At 44.8% G+C, this 24,492-nt stretch overlaps 1 protein-coding gene across 3 annotated transcripts in view; it reads right to left on the bottom strand.

Annotated features, from left to right (window-relative positions):
• ARHGAP26 (Rho GTPase activating protein 26) overlaps positions 1-24,492 on the bottom strand; it is a gene marked incomplete at its 5' end in the record, with an annotated part of 370,628 nt that overhangs the window by 56,061 nt on the left and 290,075 nt on the right. For all 3 annotated transcript variants that reach the window (XM_080920301.1, XM_080920302.1, XM_080920303.1), the window contains one exon: positions 15,542-15,692. In XM_080920301.1, the coding sequence (XP_080776427.1) occupies positions 15,542-15,692 (151 nt within the window). The remainder of the gene's footprint in view (positions 1-15,541; positions 15,693-24,492) is intronic.

The raw sequence follows: 24,492 nt of genomic DNA, 5'->3' as shown, positions 1-24,492 counted from the left end.
CCTTCCAGCCCCAAGGAATTTTTTTTAACTGCAGATTTCAGGAGATGACCTAGAAAAAGGGTCACCTCCCATTACACACATATGAAACCCCATAAAGTTTTCTTTTAGGTATTTCTGTTTCCCAAAAATTCCTTGTTGACAAACAGGTGAACCCCCTTCCCATCTCTCCTCCATCATACCACCCAATATCTCAACTCATATGCCTTCTGGGTCCTGGTTAGAGCCCCAGCTTTGCACAGACCCTTGACCCTTTCAGGCCTGTGTTTGCTGGGTGGAGCCAGGTCGGCCCAACAGTGACACACACATAGGACAGCCATCTTCACAGAGAAGTGGAGCCATCTCCTTAGGTGGCAAAACACAGGGCAGCTTAACTGATCAGAGATATGGTTCCCCCCCTTCTTATTTACTTAAAAATGCTGTGTTTCTACATGACTCCAGAGTAGAGTGAAACACAAGACAACACACAAACAGGAGTCTGCATGAACTCCTGCCCTCTGCTCTCCTGTCTGAAGGCTAAGACATGGATTACATATTCAGATCCTAGGTGAGGGTCTTAGGTTTCTCTGAATGTTTTTGTACATAGCGATCTAATCCTTCAGGATGTTTGCCAAGTTTGGTGGTTTATACTATGAGCTTGCTTGTATAAGGCAAACCCAAAACACATCGGATAAGGTGAAAAACTGGCTCGGGCCATTGCAGCAGGAGCGTTCAGGTCACAGCCAAACAAGTCTGCTCTGGTTCAGTGCTGGCTGTGTTTGAAGCAGCGATTCAGTGCTGGTTTTATTAAGCCTGCCTTTGTGTTGCCCCCTGGAATTGGTACACAGCTGAAATTCCTAGAATCGGAAGAACCTGGAAAAATCAACCAGGTCTACAAAGAAAAACAAGAAGAGTTAGTTTCATTGTTAAGAGTGTACTGTATAGTTGCTGTGGGCATGCGATCTAGTGTATTTATGCTGAAACTCAAGGTAGGACATCAAAACTGGCTTGTGAAGAAGAGGGAATTTAATTAGGAATTTTCTTATTGACAAAACATGAGAAGAGACCCGAGTCTCATACAGAGGTTTGGTTACTGAACGCCCTGTAGTGTTGAGGCTCCTGTGTACCGTCATAGTGTGTGACTTCCAATTTCTCCCTTCCACGGAATGTCAGAAAGCAATGGCATGATCTGAAGTAGTTATCAGTTTAACAGGATGCTTGGTGTAGGGCTTTATGAAGAAAACTGTTAGAGATTGTTGGCACTATAACTATTAACAAACTGTTCCTTGGAAGCAAGAAACAGTAGAAGTATGTAAGTATGCCCTGTGGAAATGTTGGGAGGAAGAAGAGGTTTTAAATATGTTCTCTATTCAGTGATAGATTCCAGCTTTCTATTCATTTTTGATATTTTTCTTTCTACCTCATTCTTGAATGTAATAAAAAAGTTTGAGGGTATCAGAAAATGAAAAACATTAGAAATCCAATGTCTGATCTCTTCTCAGTACATTCTGAGAGGTAGGAAGTCTCTTGGTGAATGGGTGGGTCATAAATTAGAATTCTCCCAAGCTGGACCAAGGCATACAAGGAAAAGTATAAACAGAAAAGCAGATGGGAGTTGGTTAGAAACCCTTCACATATGAGGTACAGTTGTAAGATGCTTCATTAGGTAAGAAGGACTTCTGGGCAAATGAGGCCATTCTTTTTACTGAACTGCAGCAGTGTGCTGTCAGGTTTGTGTCTGATCTCTACATTGAGGTTAAAAAAAAAAAAGATTGGAGCAAACAGTGTAAGCCTGACAGTGACCTCAGCAAAAGGGTCTGAGTAAGTGTCTAACGGGAAACGATTATGTGTCAGACCTGGCAGATTCTAGACAAATGAGTGTTCTAACATGCAGTAAGAAGACACCAGCAAACACCCTTGCTCCTTCCTCCCAGGGGAAAACAAGATGAAAATAAGTATTCTATGGAAATATAAACATGAAAAAAAAAAGCAAGTGCAATTTGTGTGTGCAGGGGAGATCAGTGGGAGGGGTGGAGGGAAAGGAAGGAATTAAATGTGTGCACACTTCTAGGACATGTATGGAGTCTAACTGCTGTCCATGATGATCATGTTACATCACACCAGTCACCAGCGTGTGGATCTCACTGTTATTGGGTGTTGTCTTCAGGATTCCTAACAGTGTTCTCACTGTGACAACTGAACATTGTGAGCACTGCCACAGATACCTAAGGACATATCTCTTCTAATTCCACTTTCACCCAAAGGGCCAAAGAAAATTGGAAAAGAGAATGTGTGCAAATGAGGGACTGCTTCTCCTCCAGAGGCAGCATCACCCGGAGCTCCCGCCATGGAGTGCGCAGTGTGAGGCATGGCTTCTGAATGCCGCCAGGCTGCAGGATCCCTCTGAGATGGTGGAACTCATGGCTCCTCTGAGGAGGCTCTTCCGCTTCAGCGTTGGCTTTGCCAACTTTAAAGATGGGTCCTTCGAGCCAAAGTAGACGAGTTACTTATCCTTGCAGTGATCCTGCATGAGGAGGGACTTGTCGAGTTCACCCTGAAGTCTAGCCTGCAAGTTCCACCCACTCAAACCTTCCCAGCTTGTGAATTCATTGCTGAACAAAACATCACGAACAGGACTTTCCAATTTGCTCAATACCTAGGCTGCTTTCCTTTCTATGACAGAGCCTTAGTCACGAAAGAAACAAAACAAAAATCATTTAGTGAGTAATCACAGACCGTACCGCCTCTCTTCTCACAAGGGAAGCAGGAAGGATGCAAACCTTACTGAAATATCTTCTTCCCATTAACACTAAGCAGGTGATCTCACTGTGCTGAAGGCGGCAGTTGGTGATGAATGCAGGTTATGTGAGCAGAGTGTCTGAGGTTACCAGGGCAACCGCTGACTATTATCGAGTAACTCTAAGGTGTCTCCATAAAGGTCAGGAGTGAAGGCTTTTTCTCCATTATATATTCAACTTCAAAATGGAGTTTTTAGAGGAAATTGGGTAGCTACAGATGGGGAAAGACAGATCACATGAAAGTGCTATATAAAGCTCAAGATAATTGAACTGCTTACATCTGGAAGTGTTGGCTAGGCCTTGTAAGGGACTTTGTGAGTAGCTGCCATGGTTCAATATCCCTTCCACTTTTCTAAGTTACAGCCTCCTAGTTTGAGTGTGAACTCTGAAACAGCCTTGCAATGGGGGCGTAACTGAATCCACTCCACATAACTGCCTGAGAAGGTACTCAGTTTCCTCTATAACAGATTTCCTGTGCTGCTCTGAGCCACTGCTTACCAAACCTAGAGCCCGAGAGAGAAGTCACAGGGCCCCCGGAAGATTGAATCAATGGGCTGAACTTCATTTGTAACACCTTGAGAGCAATGCCTTCCTGGTACAAGACACACCGTCAAAACCACTTGCCTCTTATCTCATGGAGTTTAGAGGCTGGAATGGATCTATTCCTTACAGTGATGTACCACAAAAATCTGTACAAGCATGAATACAAGGTGATTTCAAAACTACGTTTATCTATTTCTAACTGAGCTTTGGACCCAAACCAACACATGTAAAAAATAAATTTGTTCACTGTGTAGGGGTGTTGAAATAAGTTGTTCTTTCCACCGTAAACTCACAATCCATCTACTTCCTTCTGAGATAGCCAGAGAGATTCATTCCCATTCTGGATCTTCCCAGAAAATTTTCAGACATGTACACATACCTGTTTATGTCTGTACCCGTGGGTTCTTGCCTAAGTAGTATTACATAATGTACGCAACACTGTTTTCAAATCTAGCTGTAAATCAAAATCATGTAAGACACACCCACATCAGGTAATGGACCAACTAACTGGCATGGGGCCAAACTGACCATGTTGGTTACCCATTCACCTAAGGATTCTAAGGTGGTGTTGCTAGGGGGATGGCTTATATGCCACAGCCATCTTGTTCTGTACCTCCTTCTCACTGTGTGTACCTCTGTAGGCTGTTGGGTACCAGCACACAACAAGCACCAACTCTCTGTCCTTCACTGGCTGTGTTTCTACCCCTTGGTGCACTGCCATCCTTCATTGCTGGGCACTCCACTGTTGTTTGTACAACCATGCTGATGGTGTGAGTCAGCACTCCAGATACTTTCTCTATTCTGCTGTCTTCTCTAGGGGCAGCTGGCATAGGTCTCAGCAGTAGCTTCTGCACCCTCTGACCTCTCAAGTTTACCAGTAAGATCCTCTGGAAGACGATCAGGAGAGGAAGTAGAGGACCCAAGCATGTACTCTAGTTCCTTGAAGTCATTTTCTTCTATCTGTGTCCCTTGACGTAGGTCTCTGCCTCTTTCATGGCTCTATCTAACTTTCCTCACTTCTGGGTTCTGATACTATATTAGCTACCTATCTTTGGAAGTAAGAAAATACTGAACACCGGCACCTCAGTGAAGGAGCTAGAGAAAGGACTGAAGGAGCTGAAAGGGTCTGCAATCCCATGGGAAGAACAAAATTATCAACTAACCAAATCCACCACAGCTCCCAGGGACTAAAACACCAACCAAAGAGTCTGCATGGAGAGACCCATGGCTCCAGGAGCATATATAGCAGAGGATAGTATTTTCTGGCATCAGTGGGAGGAGAGGCTTTTGGTCCAGTGAAAGCTTGTTTTCCCAGTATAGAGGAATGCTAAGGTACTGATGTGGAAGAGGGTGTTTGGGAGAAGGAGCACCTTCATGGAGGCAAAGGAGGGGTAGGGAGTTGGGGGAAGGGGATAACATCTGAAATGCAAATGCAGAGAATATCTAAGAAAAAAAAAGAAAAATAAAATACCAGACAACAGAAATGAAAAGGAAGGGAGGGAAAGAGAGGAAAGAGGGAGAGAGGGAGGGAGGACGGAAGGAAGGAAGGAAAGAAGAAAGGAAGGAAGGAAGATAAGGAGAAAGGGAGGAAGGAAGATGAGAAAGGAGGAAGATAGGGAGGAAGGGAAGAAAGGAGAGTTTATTCTGACTCACAATTTGATTATATAGTCTATCTATTATAGCAGGGGAGGCAGGAGCCTGACACAGCTGGTGTCATTACATCTGAGTCAGGAAGCAAAGAATAATGCATCTTAACACTCAGTTTCTCCTTTTCATTCAATCAGATCCCAGCCCACGGAATGACCCCTCCCCCATCCAGGGTGGATCTTCCCATCTCAACTGACCTAATCTGCATAACATCTTACAGAGAGTACCTGGATGCGTGCCAAGTGGTTCATCTGTACCAACCCTCCTGCTGTCCACCCTCTCTTCTCAGCCACAGGGTAGTGACTGGTTGCTGGTCACTATGTTCCGTTCTATCTCAGGTGACTCTTTTGCAGTGACACCACTACAAAGAAGCTGTCCATGAATTTCGCTGCCCTAATTATATCGATGTCTCTTCCCTTGGACAGGCACCTCTACCTTTTTCTGTGGACAGCAGCTTCCCTTTTCCATGAAGACATGACTTGTACATGGAACAAGTAGAAGCAATAGGGTAGGACTTAGCACAGCCATTTTATCCATCTTCCAAGCATTTTAAACAATATCCATGGAGCCACCAGCTATCTGCCTTCAACTCAAGAGTATCTGTGGCATCATGGGGCAGTGTCTGTGAGAAGCACACTGCTTCCTTGTGGGGGGAGCTGGGAGGTGCTGGAAGAGAAGCTAAAGAGTTCATGTCTAAGATCCCACATTTTAGAATTTTTCTTTACAAATTGTTTTTGCTTTTTTCCATAATGGCAGTTAAGTTAACACAGAGTCAGAAGCTGCAGAGGAATTCCTGAGGCTAAATTATTCCCTGGTGAAGACTTGAGAATGCAATTAGTTTCTAACCTAATTAGTGTAGTTCCAGTTGGCTCTACCCAGAGAAACAACATGGTAGGTGGCTTGACAAGGCTCCTCTGGGGAAGCACATACATCTGTTGGCTGACTTTGTGCAAATACCTGAAAGCCTATTCTGTCATGGCATGCATCTAAGGATTCCATTGCACCTTATTATTTACATTTAATCTAGCCATGGATGTTTCATTTCACTTTAAAAGTCATCTCACCATTTTTAATCTGGGCTTCTCTGTGTCACATCAGAGTGAGAACAAATCAAGAGGACAGAGCACGCACCCGTCACTACTGAGCAAATCAGTGCTTGAAAATAGTTGGTAACGATAAAGGGCGAGGTTTAGAACAGGCTGTCGGTGGTGGATGCTCACAACTGCAGTACTTGGGAAGTGGAAACAGGAGGATGAAGGTATTCACAGCTACAGAGGTAAAGAATTTAATGTCAGCCTGGGCCACATGAGATCCTGCCTGAAAAATCAAAGTAACCAAATCAAGAACTCACGGACGGCTTGTCATATTGCTTGTCAACATGGCTATGTTTGGAGAAATACACTGCCACATGACACCATTTGGTGGCGTATGATATCACTAGGTAATATAATCTGGGACCATCAGGTTGCCACAAATGTTGCCGCTTGTAGCTCACTGTCTATGAATTATACCAGCAAATGATATTTATTGACTGCTTATTTTATTTTGAACCATAAAGTTTATTGTTAGGATAGACTTATCCCTTATCTACCTTGAATTTAGGTATTCGTTTTGTTTGTTTGAGACAAGGACTTTCTATACAGGTGTGGCTGCCCTTGAACTCACTATATAGACCAGGCTGGCCTTGCACTCCCAGAGATCCATCTGCCTTTGCTTCTCCACTGATAGATTAAAGGTGTGTGCCATGATGCTTGGCTGAAGGAAGGTATCCTCCATTATTGTTCTCAGACAAGGTTTAGGTCAGAAGTGGTAAATAACCTGCCCAGCTTTGCAGTCAGAGAACAGCAGAGCCAAGGCTTGACTCTCAATAGAGACAGAAGCTACTCAGTTCCTCCATCCTCCACCCTTCCCTGCAGTTTGGAAGACACCGGCTCTCAGATTTTCTGTCCGTGATCGTGAAGGGTTACCCTCTGTCAATATCAGCATCTTGGTCTTGTCATGTCACACACAGCGAATAATCAGTGAAAAGCTGGGCACACTCAGATTCACCCACCCCCCTGTATAATGGAGGCGTGCATTTGAGACTGGCTGGCTGGGCGTCTTTGGGGAGACAGAAAATGCTGCATTGGTGACTGAATAGTGTTCCTCTGAAAGCAGTCCATCCCTTCCTTTACCACAGAAGGTGTACTGACCTCAGCCAGGGCACAGGGCTCCGCGAAGTCCATTACTGTCAGCTCTGCGCAGGCGATGCGCCAGTGTTGGGATGATTCAGGCTTAGCACCAAGAGCATTGCAGAGAGCTGAACCGTGATTTTATTTTCATGGAAGTCTGGTAGCCCCATGCCCTCTGATTTTCAGAGTTTATCAAGGTCAGAGTTACCTCTGAGATTTGGAAGAGCAGAGACTGCTGGGTACCTTCTTCAGAGAGGTCTGGGGTAGGTGCCTATGAGGGTGAGCCTCTGCAGAGAGCTAAGATCGCTCCAGGAGACCTGTGTAACTGAGACTAAATGAAGTCTCTGAGATCCTGCAGAGCTTTCTATCTCCTTGACACGGAGGATGGAGGTGGAAATAAGATCCTGGGTCTGATACTCTGTCAAGGAAGCATCTGCCTCCTAGATTCACTGAATTTCTTTTTAAAAAGAAGTTTAATGTAATTTAGTTTACCCAATGTAGATTGAATCTACTTAAGACATCCCTGTTATATATATGATGGGGAAAATATTCCAAATTAGCCCCAAGTGAGAGCAAAGGGCACTGCAGAATTCATTCAAAGTCCCCTTGGGGAAACAAAAATGCTGAGAGCCAGGACAGTCCCTTTCCCCAGATTCTGAACACCCACATACCCACAAAATAGACTGCCAGAAGCCATCCGAGGACAGCTAGCTCAGAAAAATCCATTCATTCAGACTCTTAATTATAAACTCTGAGGCTTGAAGCATGTACTGTACTGTCAAGGCAAATTTGGGAAATTATTTTAGATGACTGAATCAGATTAGTAAGTCTGCAGAAAAGGCTCAGATACTTTATATATTTTAGTTTGTAATGGGGAAATGAAAAGAGGTGAAACATTTTCCCATTGTGATTCTCATATTCCTGGAAACCAGGGACGTGGTGGGAACCCTCCCAGTGCCCACCACCCCCTCCCACACTCCTCTGTCGATAGGCTGAAGGATCTAAGTGGTGCTAACTGCCCTGGTGCGTGGGAAAGAAATGCTGCTGGGTCACCAATTGTGATGGCTGCCTCAAGCAGTTTTTACATTATAGAAATGACGACCAGCTAATAACGAAAAATATTTACCCAATAAAATTCATATGGGTCCAACCAGGCAGGAAGGCACACCCTAAACAGGGGAAGCTCAGCGGGATTTCCAATTAGGGAGTGAGATCTTGTGTAGGAAAATGGCAAAAGGGGACAGGAGGAAAGATGATTTGGAAAAAGACAATAGGCCATAACAGTAATATTCTCTAGCCATGTCAAGACAACATGACCATTCACTCAAGGGGTTGCAGCCTTTGCAGCCCTAGGAGCTCACAGAAGCAGAGGAAAGGTTCAAATATGTCCCAGATGGAGCAGGGAGTAAGTGGGAGATGCCAGGAATAGGCTGGTCTGTGTGCAAGTTATTCTCCACATTTTGTAGTCAGAAGTCTGGAAAGACACTTCCTGCCTGCGCATAAGCAAGTGGCAGAATCCTCAATCTAACAGGCAGATCTTTCTCTACAGAAGGCCAGTCGGGCCAGAGGAAAATTCCTCTCTCCAAAGCTCACCCCACAATCCAAAATGTGACTAACAACACTTTGGGAAAAATCACAGTTGTGTATTCTGGTCCATGGAGGATAAGACTCTCTTTAAAAATGCCCTTGACAACCACTTGTCTTATGCCTGTGATTCATTTCGTGAATCATTTATTCTCAACTAACAGCAGTTATGCACATGCTCACTGGGTGGCCCATGAACTTTTTATTTTATTTTATTTTATCAGGAATAGCAGTGTCTACCCAAGGTCTTGGGTTAAGGTGCTCAGCCCTTCCTGCAGGATCAGATTCTAAGCAGGGAGTTTACTGGGGGAAGTTGAGCAAAACAATGATGGACATTTTTTCCACATGCTAAAGTGTATCACCAGGGCTGCAGGAACCAAGAGAACAGGCTGTGTGTACAGAGGGAGGGAGGGCTCCAGAAAAATATTAACAGCAACACTGCTCATAGTAGAAATGTTGGAATTCAACATAAAGAGCAATCTCCCATGTTCATAATGCCTTTCTGTGAGGGTAAAGTCACTTTATTTTGCAGACATAGAAACTCAGAGAGAGAGAGAGAGAGAGAGAGAGAGAGAGAGAGAGAGAGAGAGAGAGAGAGAGAGAGAGAAAGTCACGTTCCTCTTGTCTTCTAAACCTCCTTTACTCTCTGTGGGTTTCTTCACAGAACTCATTTATTTTTTTTCCAGTCTCTGTTTATTTTCTGTGGAATGTAAAACCCACAGAATCAGAAATCGTCTTGCTTGCTTTTCATTTCAGGGGAGGAGTGTCTTGGTGTTGAACGTAGCACCTGGCGCAGGCTAAGCATACGCTGCTGCTCTTTCTGTCTCTTCTTGACATTCCCTGCCCCTCTGTTTGTAAATGACTATATTTTCACTGCCCACAGTAGGCATTCAACTGATGTTGGCTGAATGTATGTTGGCCAAATGAATAGAAGCTAAGTAAAAGTGTCATGATATCTCCCTGAGCAAGCCTCCCCCAAATCTCATCAGAGAGCAACAGAGCCAAAGCAGGAAATCCCGGAGAGCTTCTGAGAAGCAGGCTACATACATCCTCTCCAGAGCCCGCTGGCCCACAACTCACTGGCCCTAGTACATGAGGCCAGCTGACTCCAGCAGACAGGCTCTGTTAAGTATTTAGCACGTGCACATCTTTTAAGTCAATGGAAATAACTAGGAAATGCATATGCTTACATGTGGTTAAGAGGAAAGATGAGAAAATTAATCTTACTTGTGAAGTTACTGGCCAGTGAGTCAGGATGCCTAGGCCAGGTTCTCCCATTGGCATAATTGTCCCCTCAAGGCCTTTTCAATCTTACCCTTCTCCCTCCGTCTGAGCAGTATGAAGGAAGCACGTGCCTAGCAGTTTCTAATGAAGGCATTAATTTGTATTACTACATTACTTGGTATTTGTTCGCTTCTCTTTAAAGAACACTGCTGTCTTCTTCCAAACACTGGGCAGATACCAGCTCTCTTGATCATTTTGGAAGGACATGGCTTTACTTTGGGAACCACCTGTAAGCACCTGCTTGAAAATCTGCACTCTCAGTACTGGTCCAGTTTCTCCACAAGACCTCAGGATTGAGGGTGAGTATTCAGGGCTGTGCGCCAATCTATGTTGGTGCCAGAATGTAAACCTAAGGTTTCTTACTTTCCATTTCAGGGTTGAGGCATCCTCCTTGTTGGCTTCAACTGTTGGCCCCAGATTTTATTTTGTCTTGGAATCTCATTATTAGATATTTTCTTTTAAGGGTTCTAAAATCCGAGGCACAGCACCCTGCTACAAGCTAGAATGTTTCCACATGTTTCTATCTCTCCCTGTACCTTAGCTCCGCACAGCACTAGGTGATAAAACCACGGGTCTTGCATTAGTTAACTACTGCTTTTATTAACCACTCTTAAACTTAATGGTTCACTAGAACCATCACACATGATTCATCACAAACCTACAAGCAGCTTTGCTGTAGGTCTTGCCTGGACTAATTTACGTGCCTGTATTCAGATGACTGGCGGCCAAAGGTGGGGTTCTTTCTGAGAGAGGCTGCCATGCCCAAGGTTAGACCCACCCACTGCTGTACATGACAGCTGGGTCCCAGGAGCATGATGCAGAGAGCAGCTAGGCTTTTTGGCCAGGACTTGGAAGTCATTTTGAGCTAATGTTACCACATCCTATGGGGCACCTAGCCTAGTCAGATTCTGGACTCTTAGCTTTTAAGAAGGGCAGCAAAAATCCTGGCCCTCATTTATTCCACTAAAGACCTGCAGGTCGAGGGGTAGGGAGTGAGGCGGGTCGTCTCCTGTCAGGTTTAACATGGGTTGCAGGCAGTCTTCTCCCCTCTGAAAAAAAGTTGAAAATTTGAACTTCTCAAAGGTACATCTTAGTGGATTTTTCTGAGAGGTATGGGACCTACAGAAAAATCACAAGTGAGCATGCTTCTTCTTTTCTTCTTTACTCCCTACATTTCTCAAGTTTTCAACATCTTGGTATAGTATCCTTGTTCTGATAGGTGAAGAAATACTGATACAGTATTATTAATTAATGGCCGTAGTTTATGGTAGGATTCACTTTTTGATGAATTTCTATAGGGTGCTTTACCTATTTTAACAAATACAAGTGTCCTGTGCCCACCACTAAGGTGCTATGTCGAACAGTGTCAGTGCCCTGGAGGTGTCTTCACCTAGACCATCCCACTCCCTGTGTCTCTGGCAAGAACTAGCCAATATTACGGACCCCATAGTTCTGTATTTTTCAGGAAGTCATATGGTTGGCATCACAGGTTTGAAGTCTTCCAGACTAGTTTCTTTAGCAAAGTGGTAAGTGTTTAAGGTTCCTCTGTGACTGCATCATAAGGCTGTACATTTTACATTTATTGTACTTTGGTGCATATGCATGCTGTAAAGGACAACTTCCCAGAGATGGCTCTCTCCTTCACTATGTGGGTTCCTAGCTCACAACTCACATCGGCAGACCTGGGAGTAAGTACCTTCACACACTCAGCCATTTCTCAGGCTCCAGGTCACATCATTTTATTGTTGAAGGATAGTTCATGGGGCAGAGATGCTACACAAGTTATCCACTAACATCTCCTGACAGATCTCCACCCTGTTTCCAAGCTTTGGCAACCTTTAATCGGGCCCTTAAAAATCCCCGTGGATGTTTTTGTTCATACATTTTCATCTAGCTTGGTGAAACACCAAGAAGCCTAACTTTGGCCACCTGGTAAGGTGTGCTCAATCTCCTAAGAGACGCGAGGTTTCTTCCCGAACATGCTATACTGCGTCCCCCCAGCACTGAGTGGAAGCTGCTGCCTCTGCCTCACCGACAGTATTTGTTCTGGGATGCTGGCTGTGTTAACGGGTGCAGTATCTTTTGTTTTCATCTCTCCGAGACATAAGACGGAAGCGTGTTTCCATTTGCTTGTTTGCTATGTGACTGTTTATCTTTGGGGAGGTATCTTTGCAGATTTCTTGCCCATATTTTAGCTGTGTTTGCTGTTTACTTACCCTTGAGTTTTATGAGATCTTTGTGTGTCTTGGATACGGGGGTCCTTTATCAGATACCTGTTTTGCAAATATTGTTTTCTTACTCTGTAATTTATTCTGTTCTCTTAGCTTTATTTTTTTTATATAAGTTTTAGTTGAAAGGAAGTTGTAACAACGTTTTCCTTCACATATCCGACTTTCAGTGCTGTATGAGAAAAGTCATCTCCGCAGCCAAGGTCATGCAGGTTCCTCACAACTGTGTGCTTCATATTCAGAACTACAATCCACCTGTAGTTAATGTCGGTGAAAGTAGAAGATTTGTATCTGGATTAATGTTTTGTTTTTATGTCCATGCCCAGAATAAAATCTGGAGTTTTATAAAAAAATGTCTTGGCTTTAAAGGTTGGCTAATTATTCCCCCCACCCAGCAATTTCCCTACAGCATTCCTGTCAGTAGGTTGTGCCTGTCTGTGTTGTATTAACTGGACTTCCTTGTCCCATCCACCTAGCTCTTCCCTAGCACCTGCCTAGTTCATCCTCTCTCTCTATCACTCTCTTCTCCTTACATCCATCTGATGGATGTGACCAGAGACTCAGTTTACACTGATTCTGAAAACAGGAGTTGCAGGTCCATAGCCCGGTCTACCCTTCTTAGCCTGTGTGTAAATTCAGGAAGGGAAAGAATTTGTAGGCTCAACAAGATTTGTTGATATTTGCAGACCAGTTAGACTTTGGTACTAGATTATCAACTGCCCTTTGACCCTCAGGAGATACACAGCTACTGCAGGAAGCTAGGCGAGGAGCTGCCCAAGATTGACACACAGCAGCCATGTCTAGCCATGCATAGAGTGTTAGCAACTCGGACTTGGCTGTTCAATGTAGCTTTATGCTCACACCAACAAAAGGGCCTCCTTGTCCTGGCAGAAGTAGATATGTCATCTGAGTAACAGATCATGAGTAATAAACATGTTTCTTTCATTATGATTTCTACGTGGTCATGATGAACAACTAGCATGTTATGAAAACCAGGGGGGAAGGGGGGATGGATGAACTAAAAAGAGCAGGTAGTTTCCTGGTGACTTGATCCTTACATTATACCTAATGAATAAGCAAAGGAATTATAATCTGCCACCCCCACTCTGGCCACATTTTTGTTTCCATCTGCATCACATGTTTCTAAACAGCTCAAAAGGAATAAAGCTGGGAGAAGTGAAGGGTGGGTCGTGACCCAGCCCAAGCACCGCAGCGCAGAGACGTCAGAGAGCCGATCTACTCAAGGAGAGCAGTGACTTCTGTCTGTCAGGACTACTTAACTGCCCTCTGTGCTCCACCCAGGCACATTCTAGGCAGGAAAACCTACAAAGGCAGGAATCAAGGACAAGCCTTGGGCTTAGTAAATGAATCTGCTGCAGAGTTTCTAGAGACTCTGGCCTAACCTCCACAGAGGGATGAGCAAGCTAGGTTCCCTGCATCTGTCTCCCTAACCTCCAGATGCACAGGAATGAGCCAGTGACTTGCTCAGCCTGGGGACAATCTTGTGGGAGATAGAGCCAGAGTGTGCTCCAGCCTCTTCTAAAGATAAACAGGTACAACTATTCCTGACGTCACCCTCCATTCACTGGAAAAGTCCTGAATCTAAACTAGAAAATCAATCAATCAATCAATCAATCAATCATTAATCAATCAATCACCCTGGATTTCATGTTAAGTGATCCCAATAAATGATAACAACCAAATCACATACAGACATTCTCAAGATATCCCAAGGCCTCTCCTCCAGCCCAGCTTACAAGATATATCCCCTTTGCATTTAGCTGCTGAACTATCTCTTGGTACATGCTGTACTCAGTGGTGACTCAGGGGCCGAAGCTACCACCTGCTAGAAACAAAGATTAAAGACCACTGGCTGGTGTTGGCTGGGAAAATCAGATAGAGTTTCATCTTTGCTCATACCACACAAGGAATAGCTGTCACATATGCTAGGTTCACTGATTTAAACAAAAAGGAGCTGAGAGGACCGAGGAAGGAGAAGGGTAGTAGGAAGAAGTGGGGAGAGGGGTGGTATTATGGGGGTGCGGATGTGAAGAAGGAGCTTACTGGCTGGAGAAGCAGGTGTATAAGAGCTATGGAGAATCAGAGAAGACTACACAACCTGGAGAAATTCACCTACACCATGCTCTGGAGACACTGGTGAAGACACACACTATGCATGGGACAGACCCCAGCTTAAGCCATCCACAACCAAGATGAGCCCTACTTTGCTTGATTTTATATTTCACCTCAGGCTGTAGTTCTGTTTTTATTATAAACAGTTTAGAAGTCGGTCTTGGAGTTGTTCTTAAGCATGGAATAACCTTTAGTTGGTTCTAAAACCAATATTGGGCCCATTTTGTGGGTGACACATATATCTGAAGTAGAGGGGGACCTTAGGATGCTTTCACAGACTACCATGCTGAGGGACAGTGAAAAGGTGCTGCTGTCCTGTGTCATCCTGAAGTTGGTGTCTAACCAAGAGAAACAACTGCCTGCAGATAGCCCGGGGCTGAGGCTCAATCTGTTTTCACTGGAGAAAAGCAAAGTCAACAGCTTCCCTGTTCTACAGCTGCCTGGCTGAGTGTCCAGCTGCTCTGGTCAAATCTCACATTCTTTCGGCAAAGACCCTAGCTGACACGATTTATGGGATGGTCAAAGAAGCATGCTGAGCAATGTGCGCTGAAGTCACAAGACAGAACTTTCTGGCCCTGGTTGAATAGTTTCTGGGGAGGATTGGACAACGATCCCCAATACTTTATCTTGGCTACAAATGCACAAAGCCCCAGATGGAATAAAAGAAAAAAAAGAAAGAAAGGGCTCTTGCCTTATATAGTCTCTAGTGAAAGGTCACAATTATACTAAGGTTTGATAACGAGAAGACACACAGGGCTGGTCGGTACTAAGCGCTCTTCTGTAGGGAAAGAGATACAGAAGTAGCATCAAACATTGCACCGAGACAACATGAATGAGCAAAACGGACTCAGTTACTCATCTGCTAAGTTCCCTGATGCTGTAACACGGAAGAAAATCGCTTTTGTAGCTAGCACAGGCAACAGCCATCAGCAAAGCCATCTCAGCAGAACAGCGCTTCACAGATCAAGGCTAAGAAGCAGTATGTTAAGATACTCCTTTGTGCTGATGATGCTTAAGAAAAAAAAAAAACACAACAAATCAGGCGAGTTCCAAGCTCAGGGAGAAGGTGGAAGTCACGTTCATGGAACAATAACCCAAAGCCAGGTTAAGCCGGAGAACTTCTGGCAGGACAGATGTTGGAGGTCAGAGGGTAGGAGACAGGGGCTATCATACTTACAGTGAATTGGGCCGAGAGGGTTTGACCACATCCAGGTTTGGGTCACTGGAATTCATATTGGGCTGCAGGCTGCTGCTAGAATTGAGGATGCTGTTTGCGCTCGAGGAGACTGATTCCAAACTGGAGTTGATGATGCTGTTCCTTTGCTCCTCTGAAGAGAAAATAACAAAAAGGTCCATTTGAATGCTACTAGAATGGGAAGAGGTTGCTCCCACACACATAACAATTTATAAATATGGGGACTAACTTAAAATATCCGATGGTTTGAAAAAGTAAAGAGGGGCCAGGCACAGTAGCTTGTGCCTGTGTTCTTAATATTCAGAAGGTGAAGGCAGGAGAATTAGGAGTTCAGAGTCAACTTGGTAAAAACAAACAAGTCAACAACACAATAAAAAATGTGATGTAGGAAAGGATACAAATTAAGAGTGGCAGTGTGTATGTGTGTGGGGGGGGGTGAGGGGTAGCTCAGCGAATAAGAGCATTTGCCATCAAGTTCCAGTCCTTGGAACATACATGGTGAATGGAGAGACCATCCTGTGCTGAATTCACAGTTATACCCTCCCATTCTTTCCACCCTCCCTCCCTCTACCCTCTCTCAAATAAATATAAAGATGAAACCAAGAAAGAGTGGGAAAGAAAAGGGCAAAGGGAGCAAGCAGGTCATATGCTTTTAAAGCAAAGGCTTTCATCTCCTGTCCAGGGGATGTAACCCCACCTGAGTATAAGTTAGGCTCTTCTAAGACACTTTCATATCACTTCACCTAACGTGTGCCTTCTTTTGACTCGCAGATGATAAGGACACAGAGAAGCCCTCATAGATGCCTTGACACACTTTCTTCTAAAGCCCCCGCCTCTACCATTGCCTGACTGCTTAGCCCATGTCATACCTCCAAATGTACAGCGCATCAACACAGAATATCAATCTGGTCATCAAGCTCCAGTCTAACCTGATGGCTACACCCTAGAAACCTCTGTCTCCTTCTGGAGCTACACATCTGAGGTTTAATTTCAAGGTAATTCTTTAGTGAACAGAGATGTAAGAGTTGCACAATTGTCTACAAAAGTAATACAAAAATATTGAACCCACAGTCCAAGCCGTGCATTCGTATTTGGAAATTACTATCAACTCAGAAAAGGGGAACCCAAAGTATCTCCAAAAGTTTGCCTCTGACAGGCAATGTGACATCAGGGACATCCATCTCATGGAACCTCGGAGTCTTCTTCAGCTTAAGACATTTTTATTTTTATTTTGTGTGGATGGATGTTCTGCCTGTGAGCCTGGGCCTCATATGCATGTCCCTACAGATACCTCCAACCCCATGTGTGTGTTTGGACTTGAACCCAGGCTCTCTATGAGAGCAGCCCGTGCTTATAACCACTGAGCAGTTGCTTTAGCCTCAGAGTGTGGATAAATCTGTAAAATGGGGAGAGTGGGGACTGCCCTGAACAGCTTGTGTGCTGTCATGAGGATCAAGTGGGATCATACACAGGAATGTGTCTTATAAACACTGGGATGCTGCTCGGGGAGAAGAGCTTTCTGTCTCTTCTCATCTTAAAAGCCTTGGACACAAGGCTTGGACTTGAAAGACGTGGGGGATGAGACAGTTAAACGGCATGGGTGCCATGGCAGAGCAGCATGTCACAGGCCTGGAATGTCTGTCCCGTCCCTCATTCTAGACACACTGGAGTGGAATCAGATGATCTGGCTGGCGATTAGTTTGTTTGCCAAGAAATAAGTGGGGTAACTGTTCCCGAGCCTTCACATATGGATCAGAGGCCTGCTCCACAACACACTCGTCTACAGAGGAACATTTGGACCCAGGAGTGAGAACATTAAAACCCACTGTCCCTTGGGGGCTGGAGAGGTGGCTCAGTGGTGAGGGAGGGAGAGGGGCAGAGGGAAGGAGGAGGAGAAGTGAGGGAGGAGGGAAGGGAGGAGTGCAGGAGGAGGAGTACTAACAGGGCTGGCGAATAGGAACTTACTACCAAAAAGAAAAGAAGTCATACACTAGTGACCACTGAGGAAGTGGATTCGACACCACAACAGAAGGGGGACAAGGCTCACCACCCTAAAACCACAGAGGGGATGGCTGAGAACTTCCAAGGGGAAAGTCTTCTGATAAGTAGGAAGGTGGACAGGAAAGCAAAGGCTGTTCCAGAGAAAGGGTCAGGAAGTAAAATCAAAAGCAAACTGGATGTTTCAGTGGCTCTGCCAAACTACATCAAGACAAACTTGAGGACATTTGGAATAAATTACAAATAAAGGGAAAATGACTCAGTCATCTCACTTAAGACAAGAAGCCCCGCCCTCTGACAGCAAATGAGTACCTGCTCCTGAGAGCAAAGCAGAGGGTAGAAGACATCCTCGGGATGAAAGGGAACCACCCTTCTCAGGGAGCTGGATTCTCGAGTCCAGGATGACTCGGGCCAGCTCTGGCAGCCCCATCTGTCAGAGGCTAGAACTGGGCCATCTAGCCTGCTGGAGGAAAGGGGCTTATATGTTAGTGAACTTCAAGAAAGAGCAGCCCCCAGTTATGAGTCACACTGTCAGGTGTGCTCCTCGCCTGGCTAGACTTGGTAAGAATGTTCTCCCTCCTCAAATTTGCTGTCAGTGAATGCCTCTGCGTGTATCAGTCACTAAAAGCACGAGGACAGGAGTGAATAAAGGGGAAAACTGCCAGTTATACATATGAACCAGGAATGTGCTGGGTGCTTTTATGAAAATATATTTTAAAGCACCGAAGTAGATATGGACTTGGTCCTTAAGGACAAAAACAGCTCAAGTGTAAGCATAGGCTATCTGGCCACACAGTGTCTATTAAAATGACCTGTGAGGTCAGAGGTCACCTCCTTTTCTGATGAACAGCCCATGCATTCTGCACACCAAAGGCACGTGGATAAACACATATTAAGCTAGAGAATAATATGCAATCAAAATTTCTTCTGCTGGAATGGTGAGAGGTAGTTCTGTGGAACTGAATTTTGCAGGTGCTTCAGTCAGGGACCTTGAAACCAAGCACTGGTGACTGTGGGCAGCCTTTATGTTTTCTGTACAAATCAGGAGCGGAAAACACAAGTATGCGACCAAATCGCTGCAACTAAAAATGGAAAGCCACAGAGTAATTTTTGGTGGTGTTGTACTTGTTCTGGGGTTGCCATGGAAATGAGGAAGCTAAGCTTCTGCACTCTTCACATTTACTAAGTGACTCCAACTCACTTTAATGGCAACTCCATCTAACACAGAAGGCGGGGACTGTTTATCACAGAGCCCAGCCAAATGCACAGGCCTTGGCAGGCTTGGACTTGTCTGGCCCTCTGAACAGAGAGAACTGAAGGGTAAACATGAAACACAGAATCCCGTCACTTCACAGGACATTTCCCACTCTGCAGCAGCCTGTCAATATTTGGGCTAACATGCTATTTTTCCACAACATCAAAAAAAAAAAAAAAAAAAAAACAGAGGACCCGTGACTTTGCACAGAGACAAACCTCCCAACCCCACCCGTCTCTACACTCAAACATGAGGAGGAAAGGGAGTTACCAGACAGCAGCTTTGCAAAGACTCAGAGTTTTACACAGAGAACAGGGAGTCACAAGCAAAACCCCCCAGAGGCATTCTCGTGCTATAGCTGGGAGAGAGAACACTCTCCTCTGCTTGTTAGAGTTTTGCAATGAAGTCTGCAATGCATCATCTTGACAAGATAGGATGATAATAGCATGGCAGCTTAATGAATTTTGCAATAAAAATGATGAACGCACAGCAGTTTCTGAATTTGCCATCTCTGGGAAACACCCAAGCACATGGGAAGCTGAGGGCCTAGACGCCGTGGCTGTGCAGTGCGGATCCCTCTGTGCACTCCAGCTTTCATTCCTGATAACAGAGCAGGCCACGCCAGGATAAAAGCCAAGGTGGTCTGATTTCCTGCTTGCCCAGTCAGAGCGTCTGTGATGGGCATGATGGTGGAAACAGTCTGTGCACTAAGTCTAGATAAACAGTATCTCCCACGATGACTGATGGAGCAAACAACGGTCTGACGAGTGAGAAAGCAGTGTGGCCAGTGTATGTGTGGCTTATGCACCTTCTACAGTGCTCACCATAACCTTTGCCTTTGCAGAGGAAGAAGACATCAATAGAGGTGGTTTTGTGCAGAGTGGAGAAGGCACAGTGGCTGGCCTGGGGGTGAACTGACTCAGGGATGCAGTATGGAGGCACAATGGAGAAGCCCAGTCCTGAGTCTCCTCACTCCAACACTGAAGGCTGCAGAGCCTCCACTTAATGACTGTGCTGGGAACTGAAGGATTAGGAGGTAAGTGCTACCTACCCCGCTGTGGACTGATAGTAAGAAACTATGTGTTACTTGTTTTCATATCACGAATCATTATAAATTGGCTTGAGATAGTAAGTAGATGATACAATTAGGGAACTTTGAAGTAAGAAAATAGGCATTTCTCTCCAATGATAGATAGATAGATAGATAGATAGATAGATAGATAGATAGATAGATAGAGAGAGAGAGAGAGAGAGAGAGAGAGAAGGGTGGGTAGGTAGAGATAGATAGATGGATGGATGGATGGATGGATGGATGGATGGATAGATAGATAGATAGATAGATAGATAGATAGATAGATAGATAGATAGATATAGGCACACAGACACAGAACGAGAGAGATAGTTGTCTTTTAATAGAAGGATCACACCACACCCAATGCTCCATTATCTGCTTTGCTCTTGTAATGTCAACACACAGATGTAAGCCTATAATATCCTTTGCTCTATTTAACAACATCTAAAACTTTCCTCAGCGTTTTTTCCTCTACACATCAATTTTAATGGCAACATCAACTATTTGGTTTTCAGCCACACACAGAAACCACACATAATTAAACAAAGAGCCACATTACATGTTCTGGCCTCTGTGACAACAAGAATCCATGTGGACAAACATGCCACCTGCCAAAGCAAACACGTGCGTCCACAGCACTCAGGATCTCCAAAGGCAACCTGAGAAATAGCACAGGCTGCAGCTTTGACTGCTCAGAGAAAGACATTACATAAGCCTCTCAACTGTATGAATTCCCAGCCATTTTCAACAAGGAAGACACATATGAGAAGTATATAAGCTAAGTTCTAAGTCTCTCACTGAGCCTGTCTGGGAGAAGGTCCAGGATGTATTAGCTGAACTGAAAGAAATAATCAGAGCTATAATCCTAGCAACTAGTTAACATGATCCATATGAAACAATGCCCAAGAATCCATTCCTGTCCCCAATCCACCCCGACCAACCTGAACAACATATGCCAAGGTTTCTAATGTGTTTGTACTTGAGCATTAAGGGAGCTGTTTCTGAAAGCAGGGAAGCCACAGCTCCCATGCTGTAGGCCTTTCCTTTGGAATCCACAGGACCAGAGGGGGACTATATTCCTATTCAATGGTAAGGTGACACTATAGCCTGGTGATAATTATCATAATCACAGACAACAGTTATTAGGTGCTTACTGTGTTCTAGGCCTCATGTCAAGAACTTTACAGGCACTGGCTCATTTAATTATGGTAATTAGCCTCCAGGACAACCATTATTAACGATCAGTTTTACAGATGAGAAAGTAGAAGTATGGGAAGGCAGAGTACTGTCCTCCAAGTGTCAGAACTACTCACTCTGACTACAGGACCTCACACCCCAGCCACAAGCTGGCCCCTTTACTCCCTTCCAGGGAGCCCAAGGGGTAGTCTGATAATGACAAAGCATCAGCGCCATTGTTGGTCTACCGTGAGTTCCTGTAGCAACCAGAGTCTGCATCTCCTGGCCTTAGGAGTGCTCTGGAGCGGCCATATTGTTACTAAGCTCCGTACAACATATTGCACACTGATGTCTAAAAACCATTGTTCCAAGAAGCCCATTTCAGCACCCTTATGTCAGTACTAAAAAGTAGGGAGAAGATTATTCTTTGTTGTCAATCTGCAGGCTCCTGGACGAAACCACAGAAGTGCTCCAGGCTCTCTCAGGCCCTTCTGCCTCTGCTTCCTATAGCTGTCCTTCACTCAGATATACCAGTCCTCTGTTTCTGCCGTGCGGTGTCCAGTGTGGGGACCTGGGGGTTAATCAGTAATCCCCCTTGCCATCCTGTGTCTGGTAGCACAGTTGAAAACCCTTCTTCCATCTGTTCAGAGGCGATCACAAATGAGAGGGCCTTGGCCCAGTATGTTAAAACCCTCACTGAATGCTTACTGCTTTTAGCAGCTCGGGTTGGTGCTGGGTCAGGAGGGAAGGCTGCCACCTGGCTATAGATTGTCTGTTTGCATATTAGAGAACTCATCCAATATGGCTCAAATGCCCCTGAAGTATCCCTGGCAGCTGGCACAGATGGCTTTTACTGCTTCTGTATCTCAGCTAAGCAAGGTTTTCACATCTATGGCTTAAAAACTGACAAAGGTCCCCTTGCAATAATAAAATGGCATAGCAAAGGGAGGACATCTGGGTGACAAACTCTAGCTATCTCCTTAAAGCCTCCAGTCTCACTTTATCTGCCTATAAATTGCAGCTCAGTGTCTACCTCATAGAATTACCAATTAAGGGGATGAGAAGAAATAACGATGGGCTTAGAACATTACTTGAGCTATAATTAGTTTTACCATTGTTACTGAGTGAGCTTCAGATAGAGTTTGGTTTCAAGAGTTTTTTTATTAAATGTATCCTTTTATTCTTCCATACTGGATCCCTAGCTGGATGCAATTTAACTTCAAGATTCATGAGAAGAACATGCAAATACTTAGTCTTCCAGACAAGAGCACAACAGTCATCCCTAACCAAATCGTGTCTCCCAGGATTTACCCCACACACCGAAACTGGAAATTTGGGTCATGAGTGATTAACAGTGCAGCTTTGAGGAACATTTCCTACTTTGATTTCTTTTTACTGGATGACCCTGAGTGCATACACATTTCATTTCCCTCCAGCTAGAAGATAGGGCCATTGCCTTTGCCCAGATTGGAACCCTCAATTCCTTCAACACCTTTCTCAAAATTAACCCCTTTCAGAAAACACTCCTTGACCAACTACAGACCAGGCTGCCGGCTAGTCCCTCCCCTCACTACAGCATCCGGTGGTTTTCTGATGTTTTGCATACGTTGGTTCAATGGCTTCTCAGTCTTACCATGTCCCTTGTTCTTGTCCAGAGCTTTCATCTCAAGAGTGTATTTGCAAGTCATCCCTCGCCCCACTTCTACCAGGTACTGCCTAAGCCTTCAGACTGACCCAATTCTCCACCTACATCAGAGGAGTAGAAACTTCCCAGCTCCTCATCCTGAAAAGAGGCCATGGTCATCATAAATGCAGCTTTACATTAAGATAAAGAAAACTCAAGTTGGAGAAGACTTTGCTCATTCAAAAACTGGAGGCCCTAAGTCACGTGCAGGTGGCTGAGTGTGTGATTGGTCCACCCATGCAGAAGGAAAACTCCTGGAAAATGAGATGCATGCCTGTGAGCTCCTTCTGGCATTCAGGACACTTCCGTGGGTCAGAAATGAAGATACAAAGACAGGGCCATGCCTATGAACACTCAATGTGACCTTCAGGACTGTCCTTTCAGAAAAGGAGGCCAATGATGATGACACAGGGCCACAAGCACTGGTAAAGATTTTCCGCTAAGGGAAAGAAATTGGGTCTCAACTTGTATAGACCAAGACCCCTAAAGAGGGTGATGATCTATTGAAAATAACAACTGGAACTTCAGAGGACGGTTCCTGAATCTTCCTGCCAAGTATGCCACCTGCAGTCAGCAGAAGGGCTGCCCCAACTGCTATCGAACTGCAGAGAAGAAACAGGAGCATAATGGGACTCCAATGAGATTAGACAGATGGATGGATGGACGGATGGACAAAAGAGGAGATGAGCATTTCCATGCAGAACTTGCCCAGTGTGAAACAAAGGAGTGGATTCATATGCACATACTGTATGCTCATGTTCATGTAACATGAACCTTCAAACAGAACAGGCTCTGTGACAGATGGGTGTCACAACAAACCTGTGTCAGATGAACAGTGAGTGTCCACTGTCAACATCTGAGCTCAATTCGATCCAAGGGCACAAATTAAGAGGAAAGATTGGAGTGTGTCAAAATTGAGAGGGAGCCAGGTCTGTGGACTTGACATTTTCTGCTGGTGGTCCACAAGTACTTCTGAGATGGAATGAGGAGGAATACTTTTAGCTTAGCAGCTAGGAGCTTGTCTTACCATAATGTATAGGAAAATGTAATGTATCCATTAAAATTCACATTTTTCAGACACTTCAAATACCAGAGCTGAGGCTGTGCAAACAGGTGAGCTGCTCTAAGATCAACGTAAAATGTGTTGAACATGCAGTGCATGCAAACAATGTGGTTGTGGCCTAAACAGTAAGAGGAGACTGGTATGAAAGACTGAAATTTGGGAGGCTCTGAGCTAGGTTTGTGAAGAGGCCTAATTTGAAGGGCGTCCCTTTGTGGAGACACACAGCTGGTTCCAGGGGTTGCCCGTATACTCCTTACCTGTGCTTCCTCTCCACAGGCTGCCTTGACAAAAATTCTGCCTTTGTCAATAGGTTAGCATGAAGGAAAGTGAACTGTATGAAAACTTTATAGTGCACCGTCACCTGCTGGTGACAGGGATGCAACAACGCGACTCCATCTGAACTTCCCATCTCCCGGCCCACACCTCCCTGCACCTTTCACTCCGAAGCCCCTGCTTGCCTTTCCGCAGCAGCCCGGGACCATTCCATTTCTCAGAAGAAAGTAAGTGCCCAAATGCCTTATCCTTACTATAAAATACACACGGTCTTATGTTAGCACACACCGTCTAAACAATGCACACATAGACACAGGTACACACACATACATGCACATACAGGTTTTCCTATTGAAATGACTTTTGTAAAAGCTATATCCTCTGCTGAAATCCATGCAGCTGAAGATTACAA

Source organism: Micromys minutus (genome assembly GCF_963924665.1).
Source record: "Micromys minutus genome assembly, chromosome: 8".
In the NCBI taxonomy this organism is placed as follows: Eukaryota; Metazoa; Chordata; class Mammalia; order Rodentia; family Muridae; genus Micromys; species Micromys minutus.
Note: the sequence above shows the minus strand (reverse complement) of the source record. Positions and strands in the feature narration are given on the sequence as shown.